Source organism: Entelurus aequoreus, linkage group LG02 (genome assembly GCF_033978785.1).
Source record: "Entelurus aequoreus isolate RoL-2023_Sb linkage group LG02, RoL_Eaeq_v1.1, whole genome shotgun sequence".
In the NCBI taxonomy this organism is placed as follows: Eukaryota; Metazoa; Chordata; class Actinopteri; order Syngnathiformes; family Syngnathidae; genus Entelurus; species Entelurus aequoreus.
In genome coordinates, this window is record NC_084732.1 from 14,797,879 (window position 1) to 14,811,085 (window position 13,207).

Genomic DNA, 13,207 nt, shown 5'->3' on the forward strand with positions numbered 1-13,207 from the left:
ACACACACACACACACACACACACACACACACACACACACACACACACACACACACACACACACACACACACGTCACTTCACATGTTGATTAACGCACAGCACAGTATTGGTCTGGACCTACCTCCTGGTCTCGGTCTACTTCCACGTTCTCGTCGTCTTCCTGGGTTTTGGCTCGAGTGAAGCGACTCGACAGCACGGAAGAGATGGGTCGGTACAAGATGGAGGCTCGGACAAACTCATCCCCTTCCCGGCTGCGCTCCCACTCCGTCATGGCCGGATCCAAACTTTGGCCGAGGGCGTCTGAACAAACAAACATCACACTTTTTAAGTTTAGAAGTGATGAGCGCAGAAAGGAAAACACTCGTGTTCAAACACGGATGGACAGTCGGGTGGGAGCTTGAAGGAGAAATGCATGATGGGAGTGGAACCTTTTTCTCCCTGCTGGAGGCGGCTCAGATACAAGCTGTAGCGAGCTTGCTTGCTGGCGTTCTCCTCAAAGGGCTTGAACGCGTGCGAGGTGGTGTGTCCTTTCCACGCCGCCATGGCGTCCTGCTGCTGCTTCAAACTGGAGGACGCGGCGCCGCCAGCCCCACTTAGGGGCATCGGGGCGACAGGGCGCATGGTATTATGGGGGGGGGCCGTTGTCGGGGCAGGGTCGGTTGTCGGGGTAGGGGCCGTTGTCGGAACGGCGCCAGAAGCGGCGCGGAGGCGGAGCAGTCGCTCTCTGTCTTCAGGCCTTAGCAGATCCATGACTGAAGTGGGACCTGAACATGAAGAGAAGGGTCATCACTTCAGAACCCATCCATCCATCCATTTTCTACCGCTTGTCCCTTTTGGGGAACCAATTACCGTATTTTCCGGACTATAAGGCGCACTTAAAATCCTTTTTTTCCCTCAAAACTCGACAGTGCGCCTTATAACCCGGTGCGTCTAATGTACGGAATAGTTCTGGTTTTGCTTACCGATCTCGAAGCTATTTTATTTGGTACATGGTGAAATTATAAGTGTGATCAGTAGATAGCAGTCACACATAAGAGATACGTGTAGACTGCAATATGACTCAAGTAAACAACACCAACATTTTGTATGTTCCATTGAAAATATAGAACATTACACACGGCGCTCAAAAATCTATCAAAATGTTTTAGTACGACTTTGGTAAGCTATAAAGCCGCACATCTTGATGGATTGTACTGTGCTTCAACATACGAGTATTTGTATGGTGTGTGTATAAGATAAGACATTATCTGGCGTTTTGTTTCACAATATTATGCAAAACCAACTTTTCTTAACTTCTGGTACCTGCTGATCTGTATTTGGGATCTGCATAAGTCCTAAAAAATTGCGTGTGTCCGCCTTTGTAGTCCGTGGCGACACCGTAGTCGATAAGCTTCTTCTTTTTCTCTATATTCTTGTTGTGGGACATTCATCCTCTGCTGTTGCCATTTCTAATATAAAGTAGTGTAAAGTTCTTACTTACATCTGTCAGTAAACTCGCCATGAAAGCGCTAAAACATACCGGTGTAGTGAGTTTACATTATTCACCCAAGGAACTTTAGTTATTAGAGTTCTGGTCGGATGTTTTTTCACGGGACACATTTCCGGCGTTGTTGTTGTTTGCGGATGAGGAGATGCTGCTCCATTATTGATTTAGGTCAAGTCTGAATGTCATTAAAACAGTTAGCTACAAAAAAAACACAAAAAAAAAACAGTTAACTCCATCTTTTGACACTTCTTCCACTCCCGTCCTTGCACGCTACACCGCTAGAACAAAGATGACGGGGAGAAGACGCTGCCGAAGGTGAGCCACGTAATTAAGCCACTTGTCACTTTCAAAAAACAAACAAAATTGTGCCTAGTTGAGCAACAATCGTGTTCCCATGTTTAGTTTTTACTAATTTTTACTAATTGTTTTTTATCTAGTCTGCACTTTGTCTGTGTTATTATTATTATTGGCTTTTATCTAGTTTGCACTTTGTCTGGATTATTACTATTATCATTATTATCGACTCATCTTTGCCTTATTCTTTTTATTTTCCTATTTTAATGATGTTGGATCTGTGTTGTTGTTGTTGGAGACAAGTGTTGTAAATTAGCTTTGGCTACAAACGCTATGATGCATACATTGGATAACTGTTTCAGATGTCTATGTTTCTGTATCTGTCCCTATTTCAAATAAACCTTTATATATATATAAGACCGACAACAAAACGGTGCATCCTTAAGCGACTGTCAGAAAGCGGCTTGAAGATGATCTGTAAAACATAATCTATGCAACATTTTGACCAAAGAACCACCATTACATCTTATGCAGACCACAAGGAAGTGTTTTACGTTTATAAAAAAATCATAATAATATGACTCCTTTAATGCGCCTTATATGTGAAAAAAAGATCGAAAATAGACCATTCATTGGCAGTGTGCCTTATAACCCGGTGCACCCTATGGTCTGGAAAATGCGGTACTCACCTCGGCCAAACAATGACATCATATTATTAAATATTTCGGAGACGCCTAGCTGTAATGACACCATTGTCTACTAGGGGCGGCATAGTGCTCTTTTCCCACCTTTTAAGGAGTCTTCTCCCAGCATCGCCATTCTCTGGCCGGACACCAACTGATGACGTCCTCCCTGTGGAGGCTCCTCCTTCACCATGTGGCCCCTGGACGACTTCAGAGCTTCGGCCAGTGCCGCACTGACCCCGGTCACATGTGAGATCTCCACTGGGGGTCGAAAATGATGAACGGGCCGATAGTTGGCGGGCAGCACTGGAGGGCGGAAGAACTGCAGGCAAAGGAAGAAAGGTTAGTAACTGAATGTTTAGAGGGTGCCCAAAGTGTGGCCCATAGCTAATTTTTTAATGGCCCGCAGCACAATCGTTAGCATTCTAATGATAGCCTTTTTGCCTATTTTACAGGTATACACCGCAGCGCCAAACATTTTGTTACTTGATGTATGATACCCGTTAGCATGGTAATGTTTGTGTGCTTGCTTTTTTTTTAGCTAACTTTGTAGGTATTCACCTCAGTCATATGTTGTTACTTGATGCATGCCAATGTTAGCATTTACATTTTTTTTGATTAGGTACACACCTCAGAGTAATATTTTTTGGTACTTGACATGTAGCAGTTAGCATTTTAGAATGCTAACAATAGCAATGTGGCTTTTTTAGCTAATTCAGCATTTATACACCTCAACGTCAAATATTTTACAGGATGAATGATACATGTTAGCATGCTAATGTGTATCCTTGTTTTTTGTGGGTATACACCTTAGTCATATGTTGGTACTTGATGCATGCCAACGTTGGAACGCTTACATTTTAAAAACTTTTTTGCAGGTACACACTTCAGAGTAATATATTTTGGTACTTAACACTTTCCAGTTAGCATTTTTACATGCTAACATTAGAAAGCTAGCTTTTTAGCTAATTTAGCAGGTATGAACATCAGTGTCATACATTGTAACATTTCATTAATGCTAACTGTAAGCTAGGTATTGTTAGCATGTTAGCAAAGTATTGTTATCATGCTAGCTTTTTTTTAAGCTCATTTTGCACAAATATTATATCTGCCCAGCGTGCTAACTGTTAGCATTTCAGTTCGGCGTTGGCTATTTAGCATTCACATCAAATTTCTACCAAAATTACATTTTGTAGTTCTTAGAAAAAAATCTATATGATATACTGGTTTTGAAGGCGAGAACTACCAAAATGGCCCCTGCATCCTTTGATTTGTCAGTCTGTCGCCCCCCAGTGGAAAAAGTTTGGGCCCCCCTGGGTCAGATGTTAAATTATGTCACTCACCGTTTTGTGTTCTTCGGTATTCTGTGCCAACGTAAAACCTTCCAAGATTTTACCGATGTAGTCCGCCTCCTTGAGGTCTGAAAACACAAGGTATGTAAAGTTGTGTTGCTATTCTTCTTTTCGTTGGTTGCAGACAGAAGTCCTTTAACGTCTTTAACCCTTGTGTAATGTTCATATTGTTGTTACTCAGCCAGCGTTTGTGGGTCTGATGGACCCGTTGCATTTTGTGGCTTTTAATGCCTCAAAATCAAACACTTTTATGTTAAAATACTGAACAGATCTTTACCTTATCCAAATAAACATTTGTTCAGTATTTAACATAAAAGTGTTTGATTGTGAGGCATTAAAAGCCACAAAATGCAACGGGTCCACCAGGCCCACAAACGCTGGCTGAGTAACAACAGTTTTGTCAACACTGTCTGCTCTCATTTTCTCGCACATTTGACCCTCTGATGTTCTGTGTACCTACACTCTGTCCTCTTCCTGTCTAGGCCTGCCGTGTGTGGATGGGTGGGTGGGTGCGTGTGGTACACAGAACATCAATTTCCACACTTCTATTTGCCCCGGGTAATATCTTATATGTAATAGAAATGTGTAGGAGGGGTGTATGGTGTGGGGTCATTAAATATATATTCTGATATATGTTCTTCACAGAAAATGAGCCAAAGTCAGGGATTCTCAGTTTGAAAAATTAATTAATTGTATCATTTTTCTTTTAATAAAAAATGAAAACGGGTCTGAACTCCACACAAGGGTTTCTCACTTGGTTTTCTGGCCTTGCGCTCAGGCGCCGTCCATCCGTAGAGGCCGTCTCCAGGCTCCTCCCCATCCAGCACCACGTCATATTTGGACATGGAGTCTTTGTGATACACATCTTCGTCGTCATCCTCCAGCGCCCCCACGCCAAAAGCCTACGGGTCAAAGGTCACAGGCGGCAGTCAGCGAAAGGGTCCTCCTCTGAAGAGCGCAGACCACACCGCTCACCTGGCCGGCCACGCCGCGTCGCCGCGAGCTGTTCGGAGCCTCTCCGAAGAGTCGACTCCTGGCGTCGGAGTTGGGCTGGAACAAGTCGATGTGCTCGCCGGCCCCCCGGCCCCCCAGAGCCAGGCCCGGGTCCAGACCGCTGTAGCCCAGACCCTGAGGCCCGGTCCTGGGACTGAAGTCCACCGCGCTCACGTCTTTGGGGGCGAAGGTCACGTTCTCGGGGGCAAACTCTTCATCGTCTTCTTCCTCCTGTGGGACACGGTGCCAATCAGAACGAGACTGGTCGACCCCTAAGCCCCCGTTGTAAATGTTGTAAATACACATCTTCATATATATAGAAAGGGTGGTCCTAAAGAGCTAGGCATTTTTTGGAGGTCTCAAGAAGGTAACAAATACAAGAATCATCTTTTTTAATTTTTTATTTTATTTTTACAAAACCTTTATTTATAATATTCAACATTTACATACAATCAAAGAAATAATAATAATCAAAACAAGTACAAAAACAGTACAAAACAGCGCCAGGGAGTTATTTCTGTTTCTGTAATATTGCCCTATTTTCTCATAAAATTTAAATTTTTTATGTAAAATTATTACTTTTTAATGCAAAATGGTGACAGTTGTCATATAAATTTCTGACTTTTACCACAATATTGCCAATTTTTCTGTTGTTCTTGTAAAATATGACATTTTTGGAGTAAAATGATGACTTTCTCATCATTTTGCCAAGTAAAATTTCCAATTACTATTATAATATTGCCAACATTATTAAGCTTTCTTATAAAATTGTGACTTTTATTAAGTAAAATTTTAATTTTTACTGTAATATTGCACAAATGTTCAGTTTTTCTTGTAAAATTTTGACTTGCGTTGAGTAAAATTACGACTTTTATTATAGTACCGCCAAAATTCTAAGTTTTTCTTGTGAAATTGTGACCTTTTTCTTGTGAAATTCCAACTCATTTAAGCTTTTTTTATATTTGCATAGTATGTATATATTATTAATGTTGTAAATACAAATCTTTATATATATTCCGAAAAGGTGGTCCTAAAGAGGTAGCCATTTTTTGGAGGTCTCAAGAAGGTAACAAATACAAGAATCATCTTTTTATTTTTTTTATCTTATATTTTTAATACCTTTATTTATAATATTCAACATTTACATGCAATCAAATAAATAGATGGATCACTTACCTCTGAACCCTCCGAGCCGTTGGGGGGCGGAGCACAGCCGTACACTCTGATGGCGCTCTCTGCTGGCGTGGGAAACATCACTTTTTGCTCAAACATCCATCACGGTGGCGTGGCAGCTCATCCAAACCTTACCTGTGTGTTGGCGGCGAGCCCTCCTCTTCACACGAGGCCCCACCCCTTGTCCTGGTTTCCAGCCCATACTCGTCAGGAGCTCCACGCCCACCGAAGACCTGCCGCACAACAACACCATCAATTCCACCGGATTCTTTCTCAGTCTGCCTGCGGCAGCTACCTGGCTGGGGCGATCAGCTCCTCCAGCAAAGTGTCCCCGGGGATGACCGCCGTCTGCGCGTTCACCGCCCTCGCCTTGTCCCCGGCGTTGTGGCTGGACGCAAACGGCTGTGTGGTGGTGATTTGGGCGGGAGCGATGCCGTGCTCGCCCATGTCCTGAGGGCAACGACAACACGCCGGTCAGCAACATCACAGTAAAAAGGCGGCGAGGATCGTACCTCCTCATCCATGAAGTCTTCTGGTGTGGCATGATGCTTGTCCCCCTTCTGTTGCCTTGACGACACAAAAGTCGACGGCGTCCACCCTGAAGTCAAAACGGCATGAGAAGCACACATGTGACTGTTGAACGTCACGCTCCATGACAATCGGCCACATTAAGTCCTCAGAAGGTTTCTTCCGCAGGAAGTGAGCTGACCTTCTTTGGAGCCCACAGTGTTGTAATAACCAGCAGAGAAGCCTCCGGTGAAGGCGCCATGGAACCTCTGGTACCGCCCCTTTTCATCCTTGACCGTCTGCTCGTGGAGTGGGATTGGCTTCTTTGGGCCCTCGTCTGAAACACAAGCGCACGCGTCAGTGTTAGTGATGCGCAGTTCAATACTGAAACATCGATATCGCAGATACCAGGGGCCGTACTTATCAAGCTTCTTAGAATTACTCCTAAGAAGTCTGCTAAGAGTTGACTTAAGAGTAAATAAATTCTTCGCTGAAAGCTGCACTTAAAAGTTAGTTATCAAGCGTCTTACTCACACTTTCAGCGAAGTGTAGGACTGAATCTTAAGTGTCACACTCAGAGCTGAATTACGACATTACTATGTGCCGTAAACGGAATTTTAGGTGACGTCATTTCTGTGTCCATAGAAATGACCAATCACGGAAGGGAATCCGTTGTCTAAGAATAAAGAAATATCTTGGAAATATTTAAGTGGACAATGGGATGGAATATTTTGACAATAAACTACAAAATAATACAAAACAAACTAGTCCCCGCCGGCACTCACGCTACCGCTCCCTCTCTTCTATCGCCCACACACTCACTGACGTCACTCACCTCACGGCCACACACATACGCTACTGTCATAACATTTTCTTTTCAATTCATTAATTAGGCAACTAATTTGAAACTGGTGTGGGTGGCTCTATATATACTAGCCCACTGCAGACACATACAGAAATCAACAAGGAATCGAAAAGTATTACATCTGTGACAAAAATAATATCCGCTCTGTCTAAACGATACCGTTTGATCAGCTGCTCGTCATCAAAAAAACAACAACATTGTTCCGTTCCCTGAACGTTCGCGCACGTCTCTCTCGCCTCAGTGCCATCCCCTGCTGGCAACTCCTAACCACTTAAGACACCTCTGAAGGTCTCTTAAATATCGCGGAGAGTAGGAGTGATTCTTAGACTTAAGAACGTTGATAAAAAGCTTTTATTCTTAAGTTTGAGAGTAGGACTAAATTTCGCAAATTCTCAGGACTTAAGTGTAAAATGGCACTCTAAGAAGCTTGATAAGTACGGCCCCAGATCTTTATAAGCTGGACTGGACTGTTAACACAGACCACTTGTACAGGAAAGGACAGAGCAGGCTGTACTTCCTGAGGAGGCTGCACTCCTTGAACATCTGTAAAAAAACTCTTGTGGATGTACTACCAGTCTGTGGTTGCCAGTGTTCTGTACTACATCGTAGTGTGCTGGGGGGGCAGCATATCTAAGGACAGCTCCAGACTGGAGAAACTGATCAGGCGGGCCGGTTCTACGATCGGAATAAAACTGGACTCACTGGTGACGGTGGCAGAGAAGAGGACTGTGGAAAAACTAGTGAGCATCCTGGATGATGCCAGTCACCCTCTGCATACCGTTGTCAGTAGCCAGAGGAGCCTGTTCAGTGCTAGACTGCTTCATCCCAAGTGCAGGACTAATAGACTCAAAAACTCCTTTGTCCCACACGCCATTAGACTGTACAACTCCTTTCTGGGGGGGAGGGGGGATACTAGGATGACAGGGGATGCAAAACAATAACAGTGAAATACTTTTTCATAACATGGTCACTACTGCCTAGTTTCTCTTGTTATATTCTTATTTTACTGTTATATTTTTATTCTCATCGTTGCTTTTTATTTTTATTCTATTGTAATATTTTTCTATTTTGCCTCCATTTATACCCCCATTATTTACTTTTTACAATTTTGTACACTGCTGCTGGAATTAAAATTTTCCTGAGGGAACTCTCCTGAAGGAATCAATAAAGTACTATCTATCTATCTTTATGCTCTAATATTGATTCTCAAATCCAAATATTAATACTTTTGATTATTATCGGCCGATAAATGCTTTAAAATGTAATATCGAAATTTATCGGTATCGGTTTCAATCTCCCGATATTCCCAGGAGACTCCGGAATTTCAGTGCCCCTCCCGAAAATCTCCCGGGGCAACCATTCTCCCGAATGTCTCCCGATTTCCACCCGGACAACATTATTGGAGGCGTGCCTTAAAGGCGCTGCCTTTAGGGTCCTCTACAACCTGTCGTCACGTCCGCTTTTCCTCCATACAAACAGCATGCCGGACCAGTCACATAATATATGCGGCTTTTACACACACACAAGTGAATGCAAAGCATACTTGGTCAACAGCCATACAGGTCACACTCAGGGTGGCCGTATAAACAACTTTCACACTGTTACAAATGTGCACCACACTGTAAACCCACACCAAACAAGAATGACAAACACATTTCGGGAGAACATCCGCACCGTAACACAACATAAACACAACAGAACAAATACCCAGAACCCCTTGCAGCACTAACTCTTCCGGGACGCAACAATATACACCCCCTCTACCACCAAAACCCGCCCCATCCAACCCCCCCCCACCTCAATAATAAATATGGCAGTGCCATGTGGGCATTTTTTTCCATAACTGGAGTTGAAGTTGTTCTCTTATTTTGGAAAACCTTGTTTTTGATTGATTGATTGAAACTTTTATTAGTAGGTTGCACAGTACAGTACATATTCCGTACAATTGACCACTAAATGGTAACACCCGAATAAGTTTTTCAACTTGTTTAAGTCGGGGTCCAGGTTATTTTATTTAAAACAATTTTTGTCCTGTCCAGCTTCTCTGGCAAATCATATAGTTGATGTAGATGCCCATATCGGCTGTTCAGATTTACTTTACAAAAGAGAAGTGTAGGATACTTCTCTTGTTGCCTTATTTGTATTTGACTTTATCAAATGTATTTATATTATCATTTGGTGCAGCCGGGCCGGAGCAGGGGGGGATAGAAAGAGAAAAAAGGGAAGACAGAGGGGGAAATTGTGGGGACAAGGACGGATTAGACAGAGAGACAAAAACAACAACAACAACAACAATAGAGCAACATCAGCAAATACGACATGTACAAATATGATGGTAAAAGTAATAGCAAATAAGCAGGTAGCGAAAATAAAAAATAATACAGAAATGACAATGAGCATTATTACACTAAAAATGTAGCAATAAAAATACCAATAGATATAGCGCTATTGATAATGAACAATACCAATACTTACCTCCAGGTTAATCAATTCATGGTAAAGTTACATTGTTTAATGCATCCAGCGGGGCATCACAACAAAATTAGACATAATAATGTGTTAATTCCACAACTGTATATATCGGTATCGGTTGATATCAAAATCGGTAATTAAGAGTTGGACAATATAGGAAATCGGTAAAAAAGCCATTATCGGACATGTCTACTGTTGATACTTTAGTTCAGGAGTGTCAAACATATGAGATGAGTTTACTAAGTATAAAAATAAGCTGCTATTTTTTAATGGAAAAAAAACAACTTCTGTTCTAAATGTGTCCACTGGATGTCGCAATAGCAATTATGTTAGGCTGCGTGACAGAGTGGATGAGCTTAGTACTCATCACTCGTCTCAACAGCTCTGATTCACGTCATTATGTTATTGGTTCGCTAGCATTTCTAGGAGTACTGCTTTCATTTTGTATCAGTTAAATGTAGAAATGTCCAATAATGGCTTTTTTTCCGATATCCGATATTGTCCAACTCTTAATTACCGATTCCGATATCAACCGATACCGATATATACAGTCGTGGAATTAACACATTATTATGCCTAATTTTGTTGTGATGCCCCGCTGGATGCATTAAACAATGTAACAAGGTTTTCCAAAATAAATCAACTCAAGTTATGGAAAAAAATGCCAACATGGCACTGCCATATTTATTATTGAAGTCACAAAGTGCATTATTTTTTTAAAACATGCCTCAAAACAGCAGCTTGGAATTTGGGACATGCTCTCCCTGAGAGAGCATGAGGAGGTTGAGGTGGGCGGGGTTGGGGGGGATAGCGGGGGTGTATATTGTAGCGTCCCGGAAGAGTTAGTGTTGCAAGGGGTTCTGGGTATTTGTTCTGTTGTGTTTATGTTGTGTTACGGTGCGCATGTTCTCCCGAAATGTGTTTGTCATTCTTGTTTGGTGTGGGTTCACAGTGTGGCGCATATTTGTAACAGTGTTAAAGTTGTTTATACGGCCACCCTCAGTGTGACCTGTATGGCTGTTGACCAAGTATACCTTGCCACCACTATACAACAATGACAAACACATTTTGGGAGAATATTTGCACCGCAGCAGAACATAAACACTACAGAATAAATTCCCAGAATTCCCTCCAGCACCAACTCTCCCGGGACGCTACAATATAAACAAACGCCATTGGTGGATCTACACCTAACATCCACTGTAATGATACCAAGTACAGGAGCTTATCTAGTCGATACTACTATGAATACATTGATATTTTTTAGCATCACAAAATCTTATTTCGTTGTTGTTTTTTTAAATATTATGTTTATAAACTCAGGAAATATGTCCCTGGACACATGAGGACTTTGAATATGATACATGATAAATGGGTTATACTTGTATAGCGCTTTTCTACCTTCAAGGTACTCAAAGCGCTTTGACACTATTTCCACATTTACCCATTCACACACACATTCACACACTGATGGCGGGAGCTGCCATGCAAGGCGCCAACCAGCAGCCATCAGGAGCAAGGGTGAAGTGTCTTGCCCAAGGACACAACGAACGTAACTAGGATGGTAGAAGGTGGGGATTGAACCCCAGTAACCAGCAACCCTCCGATTGCTGGCACGGCCACTCTACCAACTTCGCCAGGCCGTCCCCAATGACCAATGTATTATACTGTAACTACTTGGATTGATTTTTGGTATCATCCAAAACTAATGTAAAGTATCAAAAAACAGAAGAATAAGTGATTATTACATTTTAACACAAGTGTAGATAGCACATGTTAAAAGAGAAAGTAAGCAGATATTAACAGTAAATGAACAAGTAGATTCATTTTTTACCACTTGTCCTTAATAATTTTGACAAAATAATAGAATGATAAATGACACAATATGTTACTGCATATGTCAGCAGCTAAATTAGGAGCCTTTGCTTGTTTATTTACTACTAAAGACAAGTTGTGTTGTTTGTTCACTATTTTATTTAAGGACAAACTTGCAACAAGAAACATATGTTTAATGTACCGTAAGATTTTTTTGTTAAAATAAAGCCAAAAATTACATTTTTTGTGGTCCCCTTTATTTAGAAAAGTACCGACAAGTACCGAAAACCTTTATGGTACCGGTACCAAAATATTGGTATCGGGTCAACACTACTCCAGTGTAATACACACAAAACAACTTCAGCATAACACAAACAATTTGGGATAACATAAACACACATCAGTGTGACAAACACATAACATCCATCCATCCATCCATTTTCTACCGCTTGTCCCTACTTATCCATAAAACTACAGTGTACACACACACACACATGTCAAACAACATGAATGCACGATCTGCCGCTCACACATTCCTAAATATATCTCCTTTATGTGTTATATATATCTATGAATAACGATAACGTCATCATATTAACATACACTTGGAGTGTGTGCCTCACGCTCAGCTAAGCTAACATGTCAAAGCGCCACACGACAACGTTATTCTTACACTTGGCGTCATTCTAAATACTCCCTGTCACACAAATCCCTAAGAAATGCCACAAAACCCGCCGCAGACATAGTTTACCTTCTTCCAGAGGCTCCAGGGGAGTCCCATACACCACAAAATCCTTGGGGCAGCCACCGTCTGCCGCCATGTTGCTGTCGCAAGTACGGCGGCCGCGGAAGGACAAAACACTTCTGGAAGCAAGTCTGAACAAAGTGGCAGGGTGACACCTGGCGTTGAGTTGGTGGAACTACAAGTTTCAACCCATATACAGTACTTAGACTTTTCAACCCATATACTGTACTTACACTTAGACTTTTCAACCCATATACTGTACTTAGACTTAGACTTTTCAACCCATATACTGTACTTACACTTAGACTTTTCAACCCATATACTGTACTTAGACTTAGACTTCCTTTTATTGTCATTCAAATTTGAACTTTATAGTACTGATAAGAACGAAATGTTGTTGCATTAGCTCGTTGAAGTGCAGGATAAAAGAGCAATAAGGTGCAGATATAAATAAATAGATTACTGTACAGATAAATATATTGCACTTTTGCATATGCATCCAGGTTTATGGATGTATGTTATATTGTCTTTATTTTCCAGCGAGTTAATCCGTTTTTTTGGGGGGGGGAGGGGGGGGGAAGCTATTATGATATACTACTCAGTAGCCTAGTGGTTAGAGTGTCCGCCCTGAGATCGGTAGGTTGTGAGTTCAAACCCCGGCCGAGTCATACCAAAGACTATAAAAATGGGACCCATTACCTCCCTGCTTGGCACTCAGTATCAAGGGTTGGAATTATGGATTAAATCACCAAAAATGCTGCTGCCCACTGCTCCCCTCACCTCCCAGGGGATGATCAAGGGTGATGGGTCAAATGCAGAGA

General features: G+C 42.0%; 1 protein-coding gene across 4 annotated transcripts in view; it reads right to left on the minus strand.

Moving 5' to 3' along the window:
- The window catches only part of gpatch1 (G patch domain containing 1), a 27,940-nt gene extending 15,414 nt beyond the window's left edge, over positions 1 to 12,526 (minus strand). For 2 of the 4 annotated variants that reach the window (XM_062022662.1, XM_062022644.1), the window contains exons 1-12: positions 12,393 to 12,526; positions 6,692 to 6,826; positions 6,495 to 6,580; positions 6,278 to 6,432; positions 6,118 to 6,215; positions 5,986 to 6,044; positions 4,792 to 5,040; positions 4,571 to 4,718; positions 3,808 to 3,884; positions 2,570 to 2,786; positions 430 to 765; positions 123 to 301 (exon numbers count right to left, since the gene is read on the minus strand). In XM_062022662.1, the coding sequence (XP_061878646.1) occupies positions 123 to 301; positions 430 to 765; positions 2,570 to 2,786; positions 3,808 to 3,884; positions 4,571 to 4,718; positions 4,792 to 5,040; positions 5,986 to 6,044; positions 6,118 to 6,215; positions 6,278 to 6,432; positions 6,495 to 6,580; positions 6,692 to 6,826; positions 12,393 to 12,462 (1,809 nt within the window). In that variant the 5' untranslated portion in view covers positions 12,463 to 12,526. Of the gene's footprint in view, positions 1 to 122; positions 302 to 429; positions 766 to 2,569; positions 2,787 to 3,807; positions 3,885 to 4,570; positions 4,719 to 4,791; positions 5,041 to 5,985; positions 6,048 to 6,117; positions 6,216 to 6,277; positions 6,433 to 6,494; positions 6,581 to 6,691; positions 6,827 to 12,392 lie in introns of all 4 variants that reach the window. The other 2 variants (XM_062022653.1, XM_062022636.1) reach the window with 1 other exon arrangement.
- Between the last annotated feature and the right edge of the window lie 681 nt (positions 12,527 to 13,207).